The 14376-nt window shown below is 39.0% G+C and overlaps 1 protein-coding gene across 3 annotated transcripts; it reads right to left on the reverse strand.

Annotated features, from left to right (window-relative positions):
- Positions 1 to 256: 256 nt before the first annotated feature.
- ptp4a1 (protein tyrosine phosphatase 4A1) lies at positions 257 to 10833 on the reverse strand. Of its 3 annotated transcripts, none has more exons than XM_047577862.1 (6): positions 10665 to 10833; positions 5985 to 6693; positions 5631 to 5723; positions 3946 to 4076; positions 2926 to 3000; positions 257 to 1609 (listed from the first exon to the last, which is right to left on the reverse strand). In XM_047577862.1, exons 2-6 carry the CDS (start codon positions 6087 to 6089, stop codon positions 1492 to 1494), a joined length of 522 nt encoding a protein of 173 aa, XP_047433818.1. In that variant the 5' UTR covers positions 6090 to 6693; positions 10665 to 10833; the 3' UTR covers positions 257 to 1491. The 3 variants fall into 3 exon arrangements, with proteins under 3 accessions (XP_047433818.1, XP_047433819.1, XP_047433820.1); XM_047577863.1 differs by having other exon boundaries at positions 10679 to 10827; XM_047577864.1 differs by having other exon boundaries at positions 5985 to 6690; positions 10665 to 10816.
- Between the last annotated feature and the right edge of the window lie 3543 nt (positions 10834 to 14376).

A 14376-nucleotide genomic window follows, 5' to 3' on the forward strand; every position in this document is an offset into this window, starting at 1 on the left:
CATCTTTACACTTAATTTAATTTTGCTTGCATTTAGAAAAGGAGATGACACAGCTTTTTTCCCCGGCTTTTATTCACCAAAAAGAAATTAAACGTCAATTGTTTTTTCTTATCCGTTTCTTTTGCCGATAAAAAAACGCAAAATCGTATTAAATCAAAACTGTAAATATACATTTAGGAGATAGTTTGACACCTAAACAATATTCATAAACCTAAGAGAAAATGAACCAGGAAATAACCACTCGTCAACAACCATGTTTGTTGGTTTTCAGTGTATCATTTAATGAACTCTCACAAGTTGGTGAACAGGTACAACTTTGTCGCTCACTGTACTAAATCACACATCCATTGATAGTATAAATAGCCAACCTAATAATAATAATAATAATAATAATAATAGTACACATTTCAAATACATAAAATCATCAAGTATCCAAGTCTTAAGTTACAGACATCAAATAAAAAGGCATACAAAATATCGCAGACGCTGGAAATCCAGTTTGAAGCAAAACAAAATAAAAATAAAAATAAAATAAAATAAAATAAACTGGAAAAGAAGACAGAAGATCACATTTTGGACATGGCAGTTAATTAGTAAACAGAAGGAAAAGAAAAAAGTATGAGTTCCTAGACTTTCAATTGACAAATATTGCAACAATTAAGCATTTATATTAAAAATAGTTACTGAAAGGGCATAAGTGTGTGTAAGACTTCCTGCACAAGACAAAGGCAACAGTTTCTTTTTTTTTTTTCCATCTCTCTCTTCTCTCTTTACTTTGTTCCAAGTAGAAAAATGAAACCTTTTTCCAAATGCCAGCGGGAGACAACTCCCACCTCGATTGCCTTTGTTCCACTTCGATTGTAAGGCATTTATGGATGATCCATCTGATTTGAAGGAAGGCATAACCCTTTTCTATTCAGTACTGAAACGGAGAGCCCTACAATTGAACAGGGTATATAATTGCTCACATGAACTTAAACAAAAAAACAAAAACAAAACAAGAAATAAAATAAAATAAAATAAAAACCTACTACTTTTTAAACACATTCTCAGGTAAGGTAAATGCACTGGCCAATCCAATTCTTTGGGCTGCACTTGCAGAAAACAGTAAATCCAACATCTTACAATAATACACAACTCAACGCTGCCCTTCCTAATTATTATTATCATTTTTTTTTTTAAATTATTTTATTTTGTTTTGGGCACATCAAGAGAAAGCTGGGTTCACATGATTCTTCTTCTTTTTATTTATTTATTTTTATTTTTTTGACACTTGATTTTTTTGGACCTGGACAGGGAAGGGGGACATTACGGAGCATGGTTATTCAAAGAAAAATACTTCAACACAATGAAGAAAATAAAAACAAGAAAACAAGCCTGCCAGGTGATAAGCTAGCGAGGTTAAGTTGAACTCTTCTGTTGTTGTTGTTGTTGTTGTTGTTGTTGTTGTGGGTGGTGGGGGGTTGGCGTGGCGTGGCTCAGGGTTTGGCTCTACTGGATGCAGCAGTTATTGCGATGGCCGTTGGAATCTTTGAAGCGCAGGCGCATCTTTGGACGATATTTCTCCAGGTAGAAGAGCTGCTTGCTGTTGAACGCTCCTCGACGCTTCCTGGAAGAATAAAGGTAAAGGTTCACAAGCGAAACGAGACCACGGGGTTATTTCATCAATTATGACTCCACCTCCGCTCATTCAGTCATACAGGAACTGTCTCGTTTCACACAGAGCGAGCGCCGCACTGGACCTGTCAATCTAAGCCTCCTGTGCACAGTAGGCCCCGCCCCCTATCGCTGCTGAGCCAATCACGAGGCCTGAGTGCAGCTCGCTCCCATCAGCCAAATACTGAGGCCAAAGCAGATCAGTGATTCACCGTCACTTCTACATTTAGCTCCGTTTAAAGTTAAAACTTGAATCTGACAACTACTTTCTTCATCTCTCACATGACTATTGCACATGTTTGAAATAGAAACATGAATATTTGAACCTGTGTGTTAGTTGAATAGCTTAATATTGAATGCAAAATGATGATAATAAAGTATATGGGGGGGTCCCTACTACTGCTATAGACTGTACTAACATACTGAACTGAGTTATATTCCTTTATAGTGATTGTACACAGCAACGAAATTAAGATGGAACACACTTGACACATCAATTTAAAACAAAATTAAGAAAAGTAATATATAATAACCACTGTCAAAACGGAGAAGCACATTTAAACTAAAATAAACACAATAAATCATGTATCTATTCAGTTTCTGTTATTTTGTATTGAAAAAGAAGTGAAAGCAAAGAAGAAATGTAAGGAAATGAGTATAAAGATGAAAGTATAGAGGATTTACATCTATGTGGATGTCATGGGGGGGGGTGAATAAAGGGCATTGTGGGCTCTGCATGTCTCTCCTTTTTTATTCTTTTTTTGTAATGAAATAAACTCTTATTCTGTAACCGTCATGTGTCTCTACTTTGCGTCGGGTCGAGACACAAATCACATTATCAGTCAGACGAAGACTTTCCCCACGTCGCTCCCACATGCGACCGTTCTGCACCGAATGTCAAATCACTGGCGCTTTCTGTGAGAATCAGATCGTCTGGAAGCCAAACATGTGGGCCCCGGAGAAACCTTCGGAGTGATGACACACGAGGGACTGGAGCTGCCTCCGCTCCTCCTGCTGAATCACTCTGATCTCAGCCGCTGATTCCTCAACTATTTACAGCTGTGACTCATCCTCCCTCTGCTTCATCTACCGCCACGTTATCCTGCTTCTGACTCACTAACACGCAGGGTAATCTCAAGGCTAGAGGCAAAAAAAATAAACACAGGGACTGATTTCACTTTTTAAATTAAAGCAGTAAAGGCCCTAACGAAATAACTAACTAACTAAATAAATAAACGAAAGACTTTTATTATAAAGTAATGAACTTACTGTCGAATGAACTGGACAGCATCTTCATATTTCATCCCACATTCAATCAAGGCGAGTGCCACCAGAACAGGAGCTCTGCAGGAGAAACACGACAATTCATTCATGCATCGTTCTTTATTTAAAGCCCCTCTTTGTAAAAACCTTCCTCAGAATAGTTAAAAAAAACAAAGAAAAGATTTTAAATCGATCTCGATTTGATCGCCTGCAGCCACATTTCCTGCGTTCTCTTCTCGGGAGGTTGGAAATATCAGCGTGAATCCCGTGACTCACAAGACCAAGCAATGAGATTAGTCCGCGTGAGCGAGATCTACACCACGACCTGAAACGCTCCGACTCTGCACCAGACCAGAAAGACGGATGACTAGATAACTAGACAAAAAACAACTGGAGGTAAAATGTTGTTTGGAAAGAAAAGTATCTGTAAATGAAACAACTGCGTGAACTGAGCAGCGACTCCACGTCCTCGTTTAAAACAAAATGAGAGGGAAGCACAGACTCACTTTGCTTCACGTTCTTATTCTTTAGTAGTTTAACTTCAAACCTGCCTCAACAACATGTTTAACTCTTTTAACCTCCAACGTGGTCTGAGTAGTAGGATAAAACACCTGCAAGACCTTCACAAGCAAAACACATAACAGGGCTAATTAATAACTAATTAACTAAGCTAATTAAGGCATTGAGTAATTATTCAATTTAACCTTCTAATTCAGTTTCAGTTAATACGGATGATGCCTTCACGAAAACCCGGAAATGTCAGACTTCTGATATCACAGCATTCACGACACAGAGGTGAAAGAAATAAGTTTGGTAAATTGTCACAACTGAACATCACAATATGTGTAGCAGCTTTATGTAAAACACATATTTAACAGTAAACCACTAAGAACATCTCGTCTCTGTGCACACGACACATAAAGAAATAAAAAGTCTGAGGCGTCTCTATTAAATCTTGTGCGACCCGAGGCCACGTTTGTGGGTCCAGGTCCCTCAGAGGTTTGTGCGTTCGCAGCGAGCGCTCACCTCCCCAGCCCGGCCACACAGTGGACAGCGACGCAGCAGCCGGGCTCCTCCCTGAACTTCAGCTTCAGGAGGTTCAGCCAATCGTCCACGATCTGGTTGGAGGGAGGGGCCCCGTCGTCGAACGGCCAATCCTGGAGCGGGGAGGAAGAGGGAAATGAGGTCACGGGCCCCAGTTTCTTGGAAACCAAAACAAAAGACGTGTGAGGGCTGAACCGGCGGCGAGGGAAGAAAAATGTTGTTGTAGGGGGAGGAACACCTGTGGAGCTCCTCTTTCCTCTACGTCTACGTTTGACGCGCGTGTTCGCGCTGTTACCGTGTAAATGTTTCTGTTTAGAGAACGAAAAAGCTAAAACACGGCTCGTGATGAGTCGTGCATTTGTTCCACTGCCGTGACTTGATGATGCATTACTTTGTTAATGTAGGAATCATGAATTAATCAGTAAATAGAGAAATTAACATCTGCTGCATTAGTCTGTCCCTGATTTTAATTTAAGTCTAAAGAAAGAAAACTGTAAGTTTGGGACATAAACCTCCTGCTAGACATGAAACAGCCTCAGGTTACATGTACGTCTGGGTATTTTTTTTCATTGTGATCACACTGTTTCAGACCGGATCATTTTAAATGTAGCTTCTAAACTCACATGGTGTCACTGTGAAGGTGTGATGAAGGTGGAAATGTCTGAAAAATGAAGCGGCAGAAAGAGAAAAAATGGGGGCGCCATGTTGGTTGTTTTATTTGCTTTTTTGTTTTTTTTTAGGGTGACCAGACGTCTCTGATTTCTGGGGACAGTCCCCGTTTTGAATGACCTGTCCCCCGGCTAAAGCTGTCCCTGAAAATGTCCCCAATTTTACCTTTTTATGAATGACAAAAAAAAACAAAAAAAACATTGCACGCAGACTACAGTTATTACGGTAGCCAGTCACGTTACTATTAACATCACAAACATAACGTTTAAATATGTTTAAATATGAATAAATATGTCAAAATAAATGAAACTGTAACTGTTTCTTCATTTCATCTTGATAACATTTATTTCAATTTACTTTTTTTTTTATAATATCCGAGCTGTGAATGTGGGAGTCATCATGGCGTCCACTTTTTTTCTCCAGTCCGTAACTGGTGGCACCCTGGATTCATTTTTGAAAACTATAAAAACATTTCACCTAATCGTCCCTAACAGTCACTAGCGCATCCATCAGCGAGGAAAACCTCCGGGCCAGCAGGTGGCGATAACTGTAATTACTGGTGGTCGATCGCCAACAGACAAAACCACAAGTTTCTCATTAAGAGAGAAACTTTCCTCACTAAGACTCACTATGAGTGAGGCTCTGCAGAAAAAACACTCATCTTCAAATTGTAAAAACGGGATCTTGCAGTTTATGTTGGTTTCCTGTGCATCAGTTTCCATCTTCGAATAGTCATGTTTATTTATGAAAGGCCTTTGCACTTGGAGAAAACATTTAAGTATGAGGTTATTATTAAGTATATAGGTTAAACCCTATTTTTCGTTTACTTGTTCAAACCCCTTCGTTTTCATTTGAGCATGAATGTTTGTTGGTCCAGTAAAAATGTCCATATTTGGGTCTTATTCAAAACAGCACTGTTGTCATACGTGATGTGGTTAAAGGTTCTTTGAGTTGCCCGTCCCTGCTCCAGTTTACGGTCTAGACTTCGAAGAACTCACCAGAACCTGGATGCCCTCCTTCACCACCAGAGTGGCGTCATATGTGGCCTCACAAACCCTCACGACGGTGGTGACTCCGTATTTCTTCAGCTCCTGGAAAAGTCGCAGGATTAACAAGAACGACCACCACAACAGGAAAACACACACACACACAGAGAGCGACTAGACTGATATTTGATTTGAACGCAAACACGTTTCATGAAGGAATCACCTCTTTCACGGATGTCGTTCGTTCATTCTCTGTAACCGTTTGTCCTCTGACCCAGCTGCCATTTTCAAAAGTATTTCTCAGGCTGCTCGTAATCGTCACGTGAGGACACACGGTTCCAGAGACCACGCGCTGAAAACACTCACCTCGATGAACTTGTTCAGGGTGGCGTTGGTGGGATTGTGGGTGATGAGGAACCTCATGTTTTTGTAGGTGATCTCTACGGGGGCCGGTCTGTTCATACGAGCCATCGTGACGACGCGAAACGAAACGAGAAACGAGAAACGAAAACCCAAATGTCTTCCACAGAGTGAATGTAAACACTTAGTTAAACTCGGAGGGAATGTCAAACACAAATGTCCAACGGGATCTGAGGAACCCAGGAAGAGAGAAAAAAAAAAAGAGAAAATCCTCCGGTCTTCTTCGAGGTCGGCGAGGTTAGAAAAACAAAGGAAAAAAACGGGGAAATTTGGGGAGTTGGCAGCCGAATGGAGGCGGACAGGTGGAAAGGAAGTAACTCAAAACCCTCTCTTTTGGAGCAAAAGAAAAGGAGGAGGAGGAGGAAAAAACAAAACAAAAACAAGGCTGGTTCCACCTTAATTCTGGCCAGGCGGAAGCCGACGGGGGCAGTGTGCAGCGGGTGGAGTTACCCCATCCAGGCCGACTTATCGCTGGTTCTGGGAGGCGTCCCGGTCCTGCCAACTTCCCGGGGTCCCTCCTGTGGCTCAAGTGCGTCGGATCGATGGCGAGTTTGGCCGTTCACTCGTCTGCATAGGCAGCGTGCTGAGCCTGGCAGTAGTCCCCACTGCCCTTCAGAAACTCCATAAATGTGTGACCCAGAACACCACAGAACTGCTGCAGGACACAGAACAACCGGCTTTTAGATACATTCTTACCTTTCGCTTTGTTAAACACATCAAAGGGTTGATCTATGTGGAGGTCACGGTTTAGAAACAGTGAAAAATTTCTCTGGTATTTCTATTCTCGGACGGTGGACTTTAGTTTGATGGTGGAAGACGTTCTAATAATCTCCAACACTAACCTTGGAATTAAATATATATATATATATATATATATATATGACAGAAAGATATCAATGTAACGCATTAATGTTATATATTTAGCTTTTGTTGGCTATGCATTTTTAATTTCTCCAAGGCATTTGTGATTATTAGGATCAAAGACGTGTAAAAACTAAGATAAAAACATCTTAGAACAGGAAATAAATAAATAAATAAATGAAAAACATGGGGATTATTTTATGGTATTATAATAAAATCACTAACGTGTAACAAAAGAGTAAACCGTTTATTTCAATACCTGTGCAAAAGCAAAAATTACAAAAAATAAAGTCCCGACGTCCTCAAATGAGTACTTTAGCTAACTAACGAGCTAATTAGCTGTAGCTCATTACCATGGACACAATTTGTTCAATTTGTGTCAAACTACAAAAGTTAGTAAGCCTAAATAAATGAGGTTCAATTGTAAAATTTGATGAGATTTTTATCCACTTTTGTCCTGTGGATCTGCTGAAATGTCCCCATGCGTGGACGCAGGGTCTCAGGAGGATAAAAAAATGAAGATACAAACTAGGGCTGAACGATATATCGTTAACGTATCTGTATCGAGATATTATTATTGAAAAAGCAACGATACAGATTTCCCCTCCACACACTCGCCCTGCATGTACAGCTCTGGCAGTCACAACAAACATCATTTTTACGATTGCCCTTGAAAGCAACGCTGAGGCCAGCCAACCACAAACCGTACTTCATGCTTGCGGTGGATCGACAGCTGAAGCCAACCAATGACAAAACATATGAAGGACGGAAAGACACACACCACAGACACAGCAGGGAAATTAAAAAGACAGAAAGAAAATGAGTGCGGAAGATGATGCGGCTGGTGGCGGTGGAGAATTATGGATTCAAAAAGGACGACGTTAACCGGAGTGAGGTGTTGTGCAGGTCGTGATTAGCAAAAATTGCGACGAAGCGAAGTAGCACAACAAACACGTTTCACCACCTGAAACAACACCATCGCGTAATACGTGTGTACGTAAGTTATTTATTCGTAATTTATGTTAATGATGATGACTGGTAGTGAGTTTTTAAAAATAAAACTGCACTTTCCACATTTTGTTTGTATTATGATGTTTTTATTTTTCTGAAGAATTCCTGGTTTTCACTGAACCCGTAGTCATATGGTATCGTATCGATATCGAGATATCTGGCATGAATATCGAGATATGAAATTTTGTCCATATCGTTCGGCCCTAATACAAACTAAAGAATAATTAAAAATAGAGAGTGTTTACGTTTTCCTACTCGTTTATGAACAAATGAGCTGCGTTTTTGTTATTTTTTATCGTTGTTGTGGTTTATTGTCATTACTTCTTTGTTTTATATGTACAGACGGTTACATATTTTTATACTTTCAATCAAAATGATCGGTATCGGTAGCTTCATTCATCCCGATCTTTTGTAGTTTTTGAATATAGGTCAGCCATAAACCATAACCATGCCCCTTCTTCTTATGTTTTAATGCATAGTTTTCCGATGGCAGATTAAGTAGGGACTCCTTATATGTTCTATATTAAAGTGCTACTAGTGTTTTTTTTATAAATATACATTATTATTATCATTTTTTATTCAATGTTTAGCTAGCCCTTATTCCTTTACTACTCCTCGCTACATTAACGACGACAGTCCCATAAGATTAATTAAGATAATAAAAGCCTGTGTGTGTTGCCATGGGAGGTAATTTTCTTGATTTAAGACCAGACTGGGACCGTATTGAATCGATTCAGGAACTCAGTGACGCCTCGCACTATTAATTAATTAACATTAATTGATACAACTTTAACCCAATTAAGGTCTTAAGGCAGTTAACAGCCGTTATAGATTTTAACCTTCTGAGACCTGAGGTCCTCATATGGGGACAGGTTTGTGGCAGCTTATTCTGCCTCATTTAGACCTGTCGTCCTCATAAGTGGACACCTTTTGTCTTTTGTGGTACAAACACGTCAGGATTCATTCTACAGCCAAGCACAGGACAAACGTGGACAAGGTTCAAAATCTCATCAAGTTTTTACAGTTGAAACTTATTTATTTGTGTCGTTTATTTATTAACGTTTCTAGTAACGAGCTACAACGACGCTAATTAGCAAATACAAGTTGAGGTTGAAGATATTAGGATTTCATTGTTTATATTTCTGTCTTTGCGAAGCCACGTTCAGGTATTGAAATAAATAGTTTTATACTTACGCACGATGGTGACTTTATTGTATTAACAAAAATAATGAAATAATCCCAGCGTCCACACAGAAGGACGTCGTTCTTTTCAAAAAAAACTACTTCCTGTTCAGAGACGGCGCTTTGTTTTTTACGCTCCGTACTAATCCCAAAATACATTGGAAAAAAAACGCACAGCAAACTAAAGCTGTGGTCTCAGGAGGTTCAGGGTGTGATCTCTTGCGTGTTTCCCGTCATTACACACCGACATGTTGCCTCAGAGATTAGTCAACCCACTAAAACATCGGTTGTATCTGTTGGTGTATTTAGTCCTGATACAGATCCACGTTCCAGTTTCAACATTTGACACCGACTTTACAAATCACCTGAAAGGGAAACCGACCACAGCGGAAGCTCAGGGAGAACATACAGGATTGAATCACGTGAAGCTAAAACGTTTTAACGCGTGCATCGGTCACGTCCACGGCTGTAGATGTAATAGATGGAGTGCAATAAATAAAAACCTCCACCTGGTCCAGTGTTATATAAAGTCACACTGCAGTGCTGTGTAACATCTTACCTAATGGCTGCCGGTGTACAAAAGAAAGGATGTGTCATTTCTGACATCTAGGTCATATCAGAGAAGGATGAGGGCCTTCAGCTGGGATTTAACATCCACCCTCCTCTTTATTATTATTAGTATTATTATTTATCTGACGCTAACATTAAGGTTTCTACTAGTTCTGTTTTTTTTTTATTTTTTTTTATACATTATAGAGGGAAGTGTCACCTCATTTATTTAAAGGGTTGATTTCCTTCCTGCTTAAACAACATAAGCTCTTCAAGTATTAATCCGCTATTTTCCGGCTGGATAAGAAAAAAAAACAAAAAAAAAACAATTAAATCGCAGCTAAAATATATCCGGTTCCTGTTAAACGACTAAAGAGGAGGTGGAGATCGAGGAGATTGACATGATTGAGCGTGATGGGATGGAAGGAGCGGCGTGAACACGTGAAAGTTTCTCCGTTTCCAGGCTCCGTGAGTGTCCTTTGTGTTGCGGATGATGCTGAAACACCGGGCGCCATCATTTCACACCAGCGGCCTGTCAGGAGCCGCGCCACGGAGCGCGCTCCACGCCGCCTTCAGGTGCCAAACACGACGCTCCCTTTACGCCTCCGCGCAGGTAGCCAGCGTGGGACATTAAATCAAAAAATGATTATTACTTTTTTACCTTATTCTAGATAAGAAAAGAAAAAAATGCGTCGCTGTTAACCGACTTCCGAGTGCTTAGCCGGAACCAAGACCGAGCAGATGCGCATCTTAACCACCTACCTACGAACATCTCACCTCTCATTCCGCTCGAGTAAAAAGGCCAAACGCGAGCGAGTTTAGTGTTTTTTCACGTTAAATTATGTGGGTGAGAGACGAGAGGCACCGTCGCGGGGGGGTGTTAGCCCCGGTTTGGGGCGAGCAGGCCGTGATTTCGCCCGAAGAAAGCGGTGGTCCTGATTTTTACAGCACGAGCCGAGGAAATGGAAAACGAAGACACAAAATGGCAGCCGCTGCAAAACATGAAAATAGCATGCCACTTACTGGGATATGCTTACTCATTGAAGATTGTAGCTTAATCATACAGCCGGTCCCCAGAAAAAGGTAAAAATGGTAAAATGATTCTCCACCATACAGTGCGGTGCTGTTTCTCCGAGCGGAGCCGAAGTCTCCTGATCAGATCCGGACGACGCCGACGCACAGAGGAGGAGAACGAGGGGGTCCTTCCGGACGGGACTTTCACAATAAAACACCAAGCTCAGTGCTCACAACAACTAATATTATATTATATTATATTATATTATATTATATTATATTATATTATATTATATTATATTATATTATATTATATGCCCTTGTACATTTGTTCGTAACATGGGAATTCTTTACATTTTTTTTTTTGCTTTACACTATTTTTCAAGGTTTTTTACTCAGTTTCCACGAGTTTCTGCATACAGAAAAATACAAAAAAATCTAAAAACCATGTCTCTCTCAAAAGAATAAAACAAGATAAAAAAACCGACACAAAAACAAACATTCTGGATTGAGGAAAAAATAAAGTTAAATTTAGAAATTAAATTAAATAACAATATTATATTATATTATATTATATTATATTATATTATATTATATTATATTATATTATATTATAACCCCCGCCACTGTAGTGAGGATAAGCAGTAGTAGAAAATGAGGTGAGATATTATGTTATATTATACATCAATGCATATTCTTATTGATGCACCAAGTGCACATAGTGTAGTAGTATGTGCATGAACAGGTGGGTCAAATGCAGTGAAAGGATTTCAGTTTTATTTTATTTTGTCTTCGTAAATAAGAATAATTTCACTATGCACAGTGGAGATCTTGCACGTTATTGCACATGAAGAACCCTTAATAATTATAGTAGAATTTTAATATGTATTGCAATAGATTATATATTTTTTCCATGCTTAGTTTTTGTTGAATTGAATTCAAAAACAAATTTTATTTTGTGTTTAACTCACAGCAATTAAATAACAATCTCCACTTTTAATTGCACTTTTTTTGTTACTTGCAAACCATCGGCACAGCCTCCGCTTTTATTCTGAAGGCAGGACCCAGGGATCCTCGGGTTGTTCCGGTGCGCTCTTCTCCTCTGACTTGACGCTTCCCTTTAAATGAAACCCCACCCTGAAAACGTGCGGTGTTGTGTCCAGACATATCTCCTCCTCCGGGCTGCTCTGGTCAGGTGGTGGTGGCTGAGGCCGAGGCCGAGCTGCCCACTCACCTCCAGAGAGTGCGCCGCACGTGGGATGAGGACTCTGGTAATCACCCAGAATTCTCCACACGTCAACAGTATTGTCCCATGCGGGCTTCCTTATTAACATCATTAATGAACCTGAAGAACACTTGACAAACTGGGTGATGAAGTTAATTGTAATTAACAGACGCTACAGTCTGTGGGCTGTGTTTAAAGGTTAGTGCGGCCACCACAAAATAACATTAGATTTAAAATAAAATCGTAAAAACTACACCTAGTGGTGCGTAGTGGTGCATGCAGCTTGTTTTTTGTTTTTATTTTTTCGGGCATTTTTTTCAGTGGACTCTATGGACTCAGATAAGATATATTTAACTTAATTTAGCCTCATTGTCCACGAGTCTTTGCTGTTGATCCGATAGAATTTGTGAAAACCCTCTATCATGCAAAAACATTTCAATCAGATCTAGGTTTTTACCAGATAAATACACATTCTTCATTTCGTCTTGGTGGACATGTTTTTTTTGTTTGTTTGTTTTTAAAAAAGTGCTCAGGATCATTATCCTGCTGAAACTTTAGCTTCTGATTTGATTTGAAGACAGAAAACATTAAAATGGTATAAAAATGGTTAATTATTGTGCAGGAGAGATGGAAGTCGGGAAAGGCTTATGAAATACCTCTATCTATATAAAGCAAAAATATAAAGTCTCCAAATGTAAAGTTAAATTAAACTTTAAAGAAGAGAGAAAGAAAAAGAAATACAAAAAAAAAATAGAAACAAAAAATATAAAGGTACAAATCGTTGTCCACAAATTTAAAAGAAATTAAAATTCCATGATATACAATATAGTAAATGCAATATAAAGGTGTTAACAGATGATTTAAAAACTCCAAATCTTGGCTGGACATGATATTTTGAATTACTTTTTTTAAACGATGACAGCGAAGATACAGCTTCATTTTTATCTTTCAGACTCGCGTCATTGTGCAGGTCTCTTTATGTTTATTTCATAGTTTACGGTCAATGACTCCAAAATGTCTGCAGTTTCTAATGCAGATCAGCAGTTGTTGGACAACATTACTAAATGCAGAGTCTCTAGATGTTGATGTGATGACACCCAAGACGTCAGAGGCTCCAGAAGAGGCTCCAAATAGTCTCTAATCTAATTTCCATGAATCTAATTTACACATTTTCCTTTTCCCCGAAGGACTGGTGTGTTAAAATAATCCAATCGTAACTTATTTATAAGTATATTAGTATCCCTGTCTCCTATCCCGGCCGGGGTAACAGGAAAACAACCATTCATGCTCACATGTGCACCTACACCCAGCTGAGAATCACCGCATGTGTTTGTCCTGTGGGACGAAGCAGGAGACGGGGACACATGGAGACTCTGCACAGGACGGCGCTCTGCAGACACGGAGCCAGAACCCTTCATGAAAATGACCACGACATGTTGTTCTTTTGTTCAGTTTTGATCTTTTCTTCAAGTCTAGCACCTTCAGTTATTTATTTGTTTATTTTTTCACACTCGTATTTCACACTGTGATCATGAAAAAGATTGATCTAAAATATGTTTAAAGGGAGGAGGGTTATTGATTGTCACCTCGTATTCACTGTTTACATATATTTATTTTTTTTCTCTTTAGCTAATTATCAGTTATTTGCATATTATTTATATATAAAACATATATGTGTGTATTTAAGTTTACTTGTATGTTTGAATGTGTATATATGTATGTGGCACCGGTATGTACGTGTATAAGAATATATCTATCTATCTATAGTCTATATATGTCTATATAAATACCACTGCTTTTTTGATTTGATTTTTTAAGATTGTGTTAACATTGACTTTTTTTTTTATCATTTCTGTTTATTTGCTCATATGTAGGCCACATATCATTTGCATGTTTGGAATAAATCACTAAATCACATAAAATATGCTGGAAAATTTACCAGTGGTAAAATATTCCACATATGGCAACGTCTCTATTATACTGTCACACAAGCAGTGGGATTGAAATCTCAGCAAAAACAAACAAACAAACAAGTAAATAAAAATTCTAGAGCAATACAGTATGTATGGAAATAAACCACAAGGGGCATTTTGTCTAGTGAAGATGCGTTTGTGAACCAGTCTGATGAACCTGACTTACAACTGAGTGAATGAGTAGAAGAATGCTGCAGAGGAAATGCTGCATATGTTTATGATATAAAAACAATAAAGTCCTCAGTTCCTAGCTGTGCATAAACGATTACATAAACGTTGAGGAAAATATGGTCCTAGTTTCTAGAAACATTCCAGAAAGATTGATATGCCAAGTAAAAATAATTTTCCAGCAGCTTATGGACAGAGTTGAAAATCAGTGAAGCTCCAGAACCAACCGGCACTATAATGGATTTTGTCAACCATTCACACTCACTGGCCGGTTTATTAGGTACATGTGTAACCGAGAGGTCATTCAGTCCAGAACACCTGCATCCTCCTAAATGATCATGAGGTTAAAACTGAA

This window comes from Mugil cephalus, chromosome 2, assembly GCF_022458985.1.
Source record: "Mugil cephalus isolate CIBA_MC_2020 chromosome 2, CIBA_Mcephalus_1.1, whole genome shotgun sequence".
In the NCBI taxonomy this organism is placed as follows: domain Eukaryota; kingdom Metazoa; phylum Chordata; class Actinopteri; order Mugiliformes; family Mugilidae; genus Mugil; species Mugil cephalus.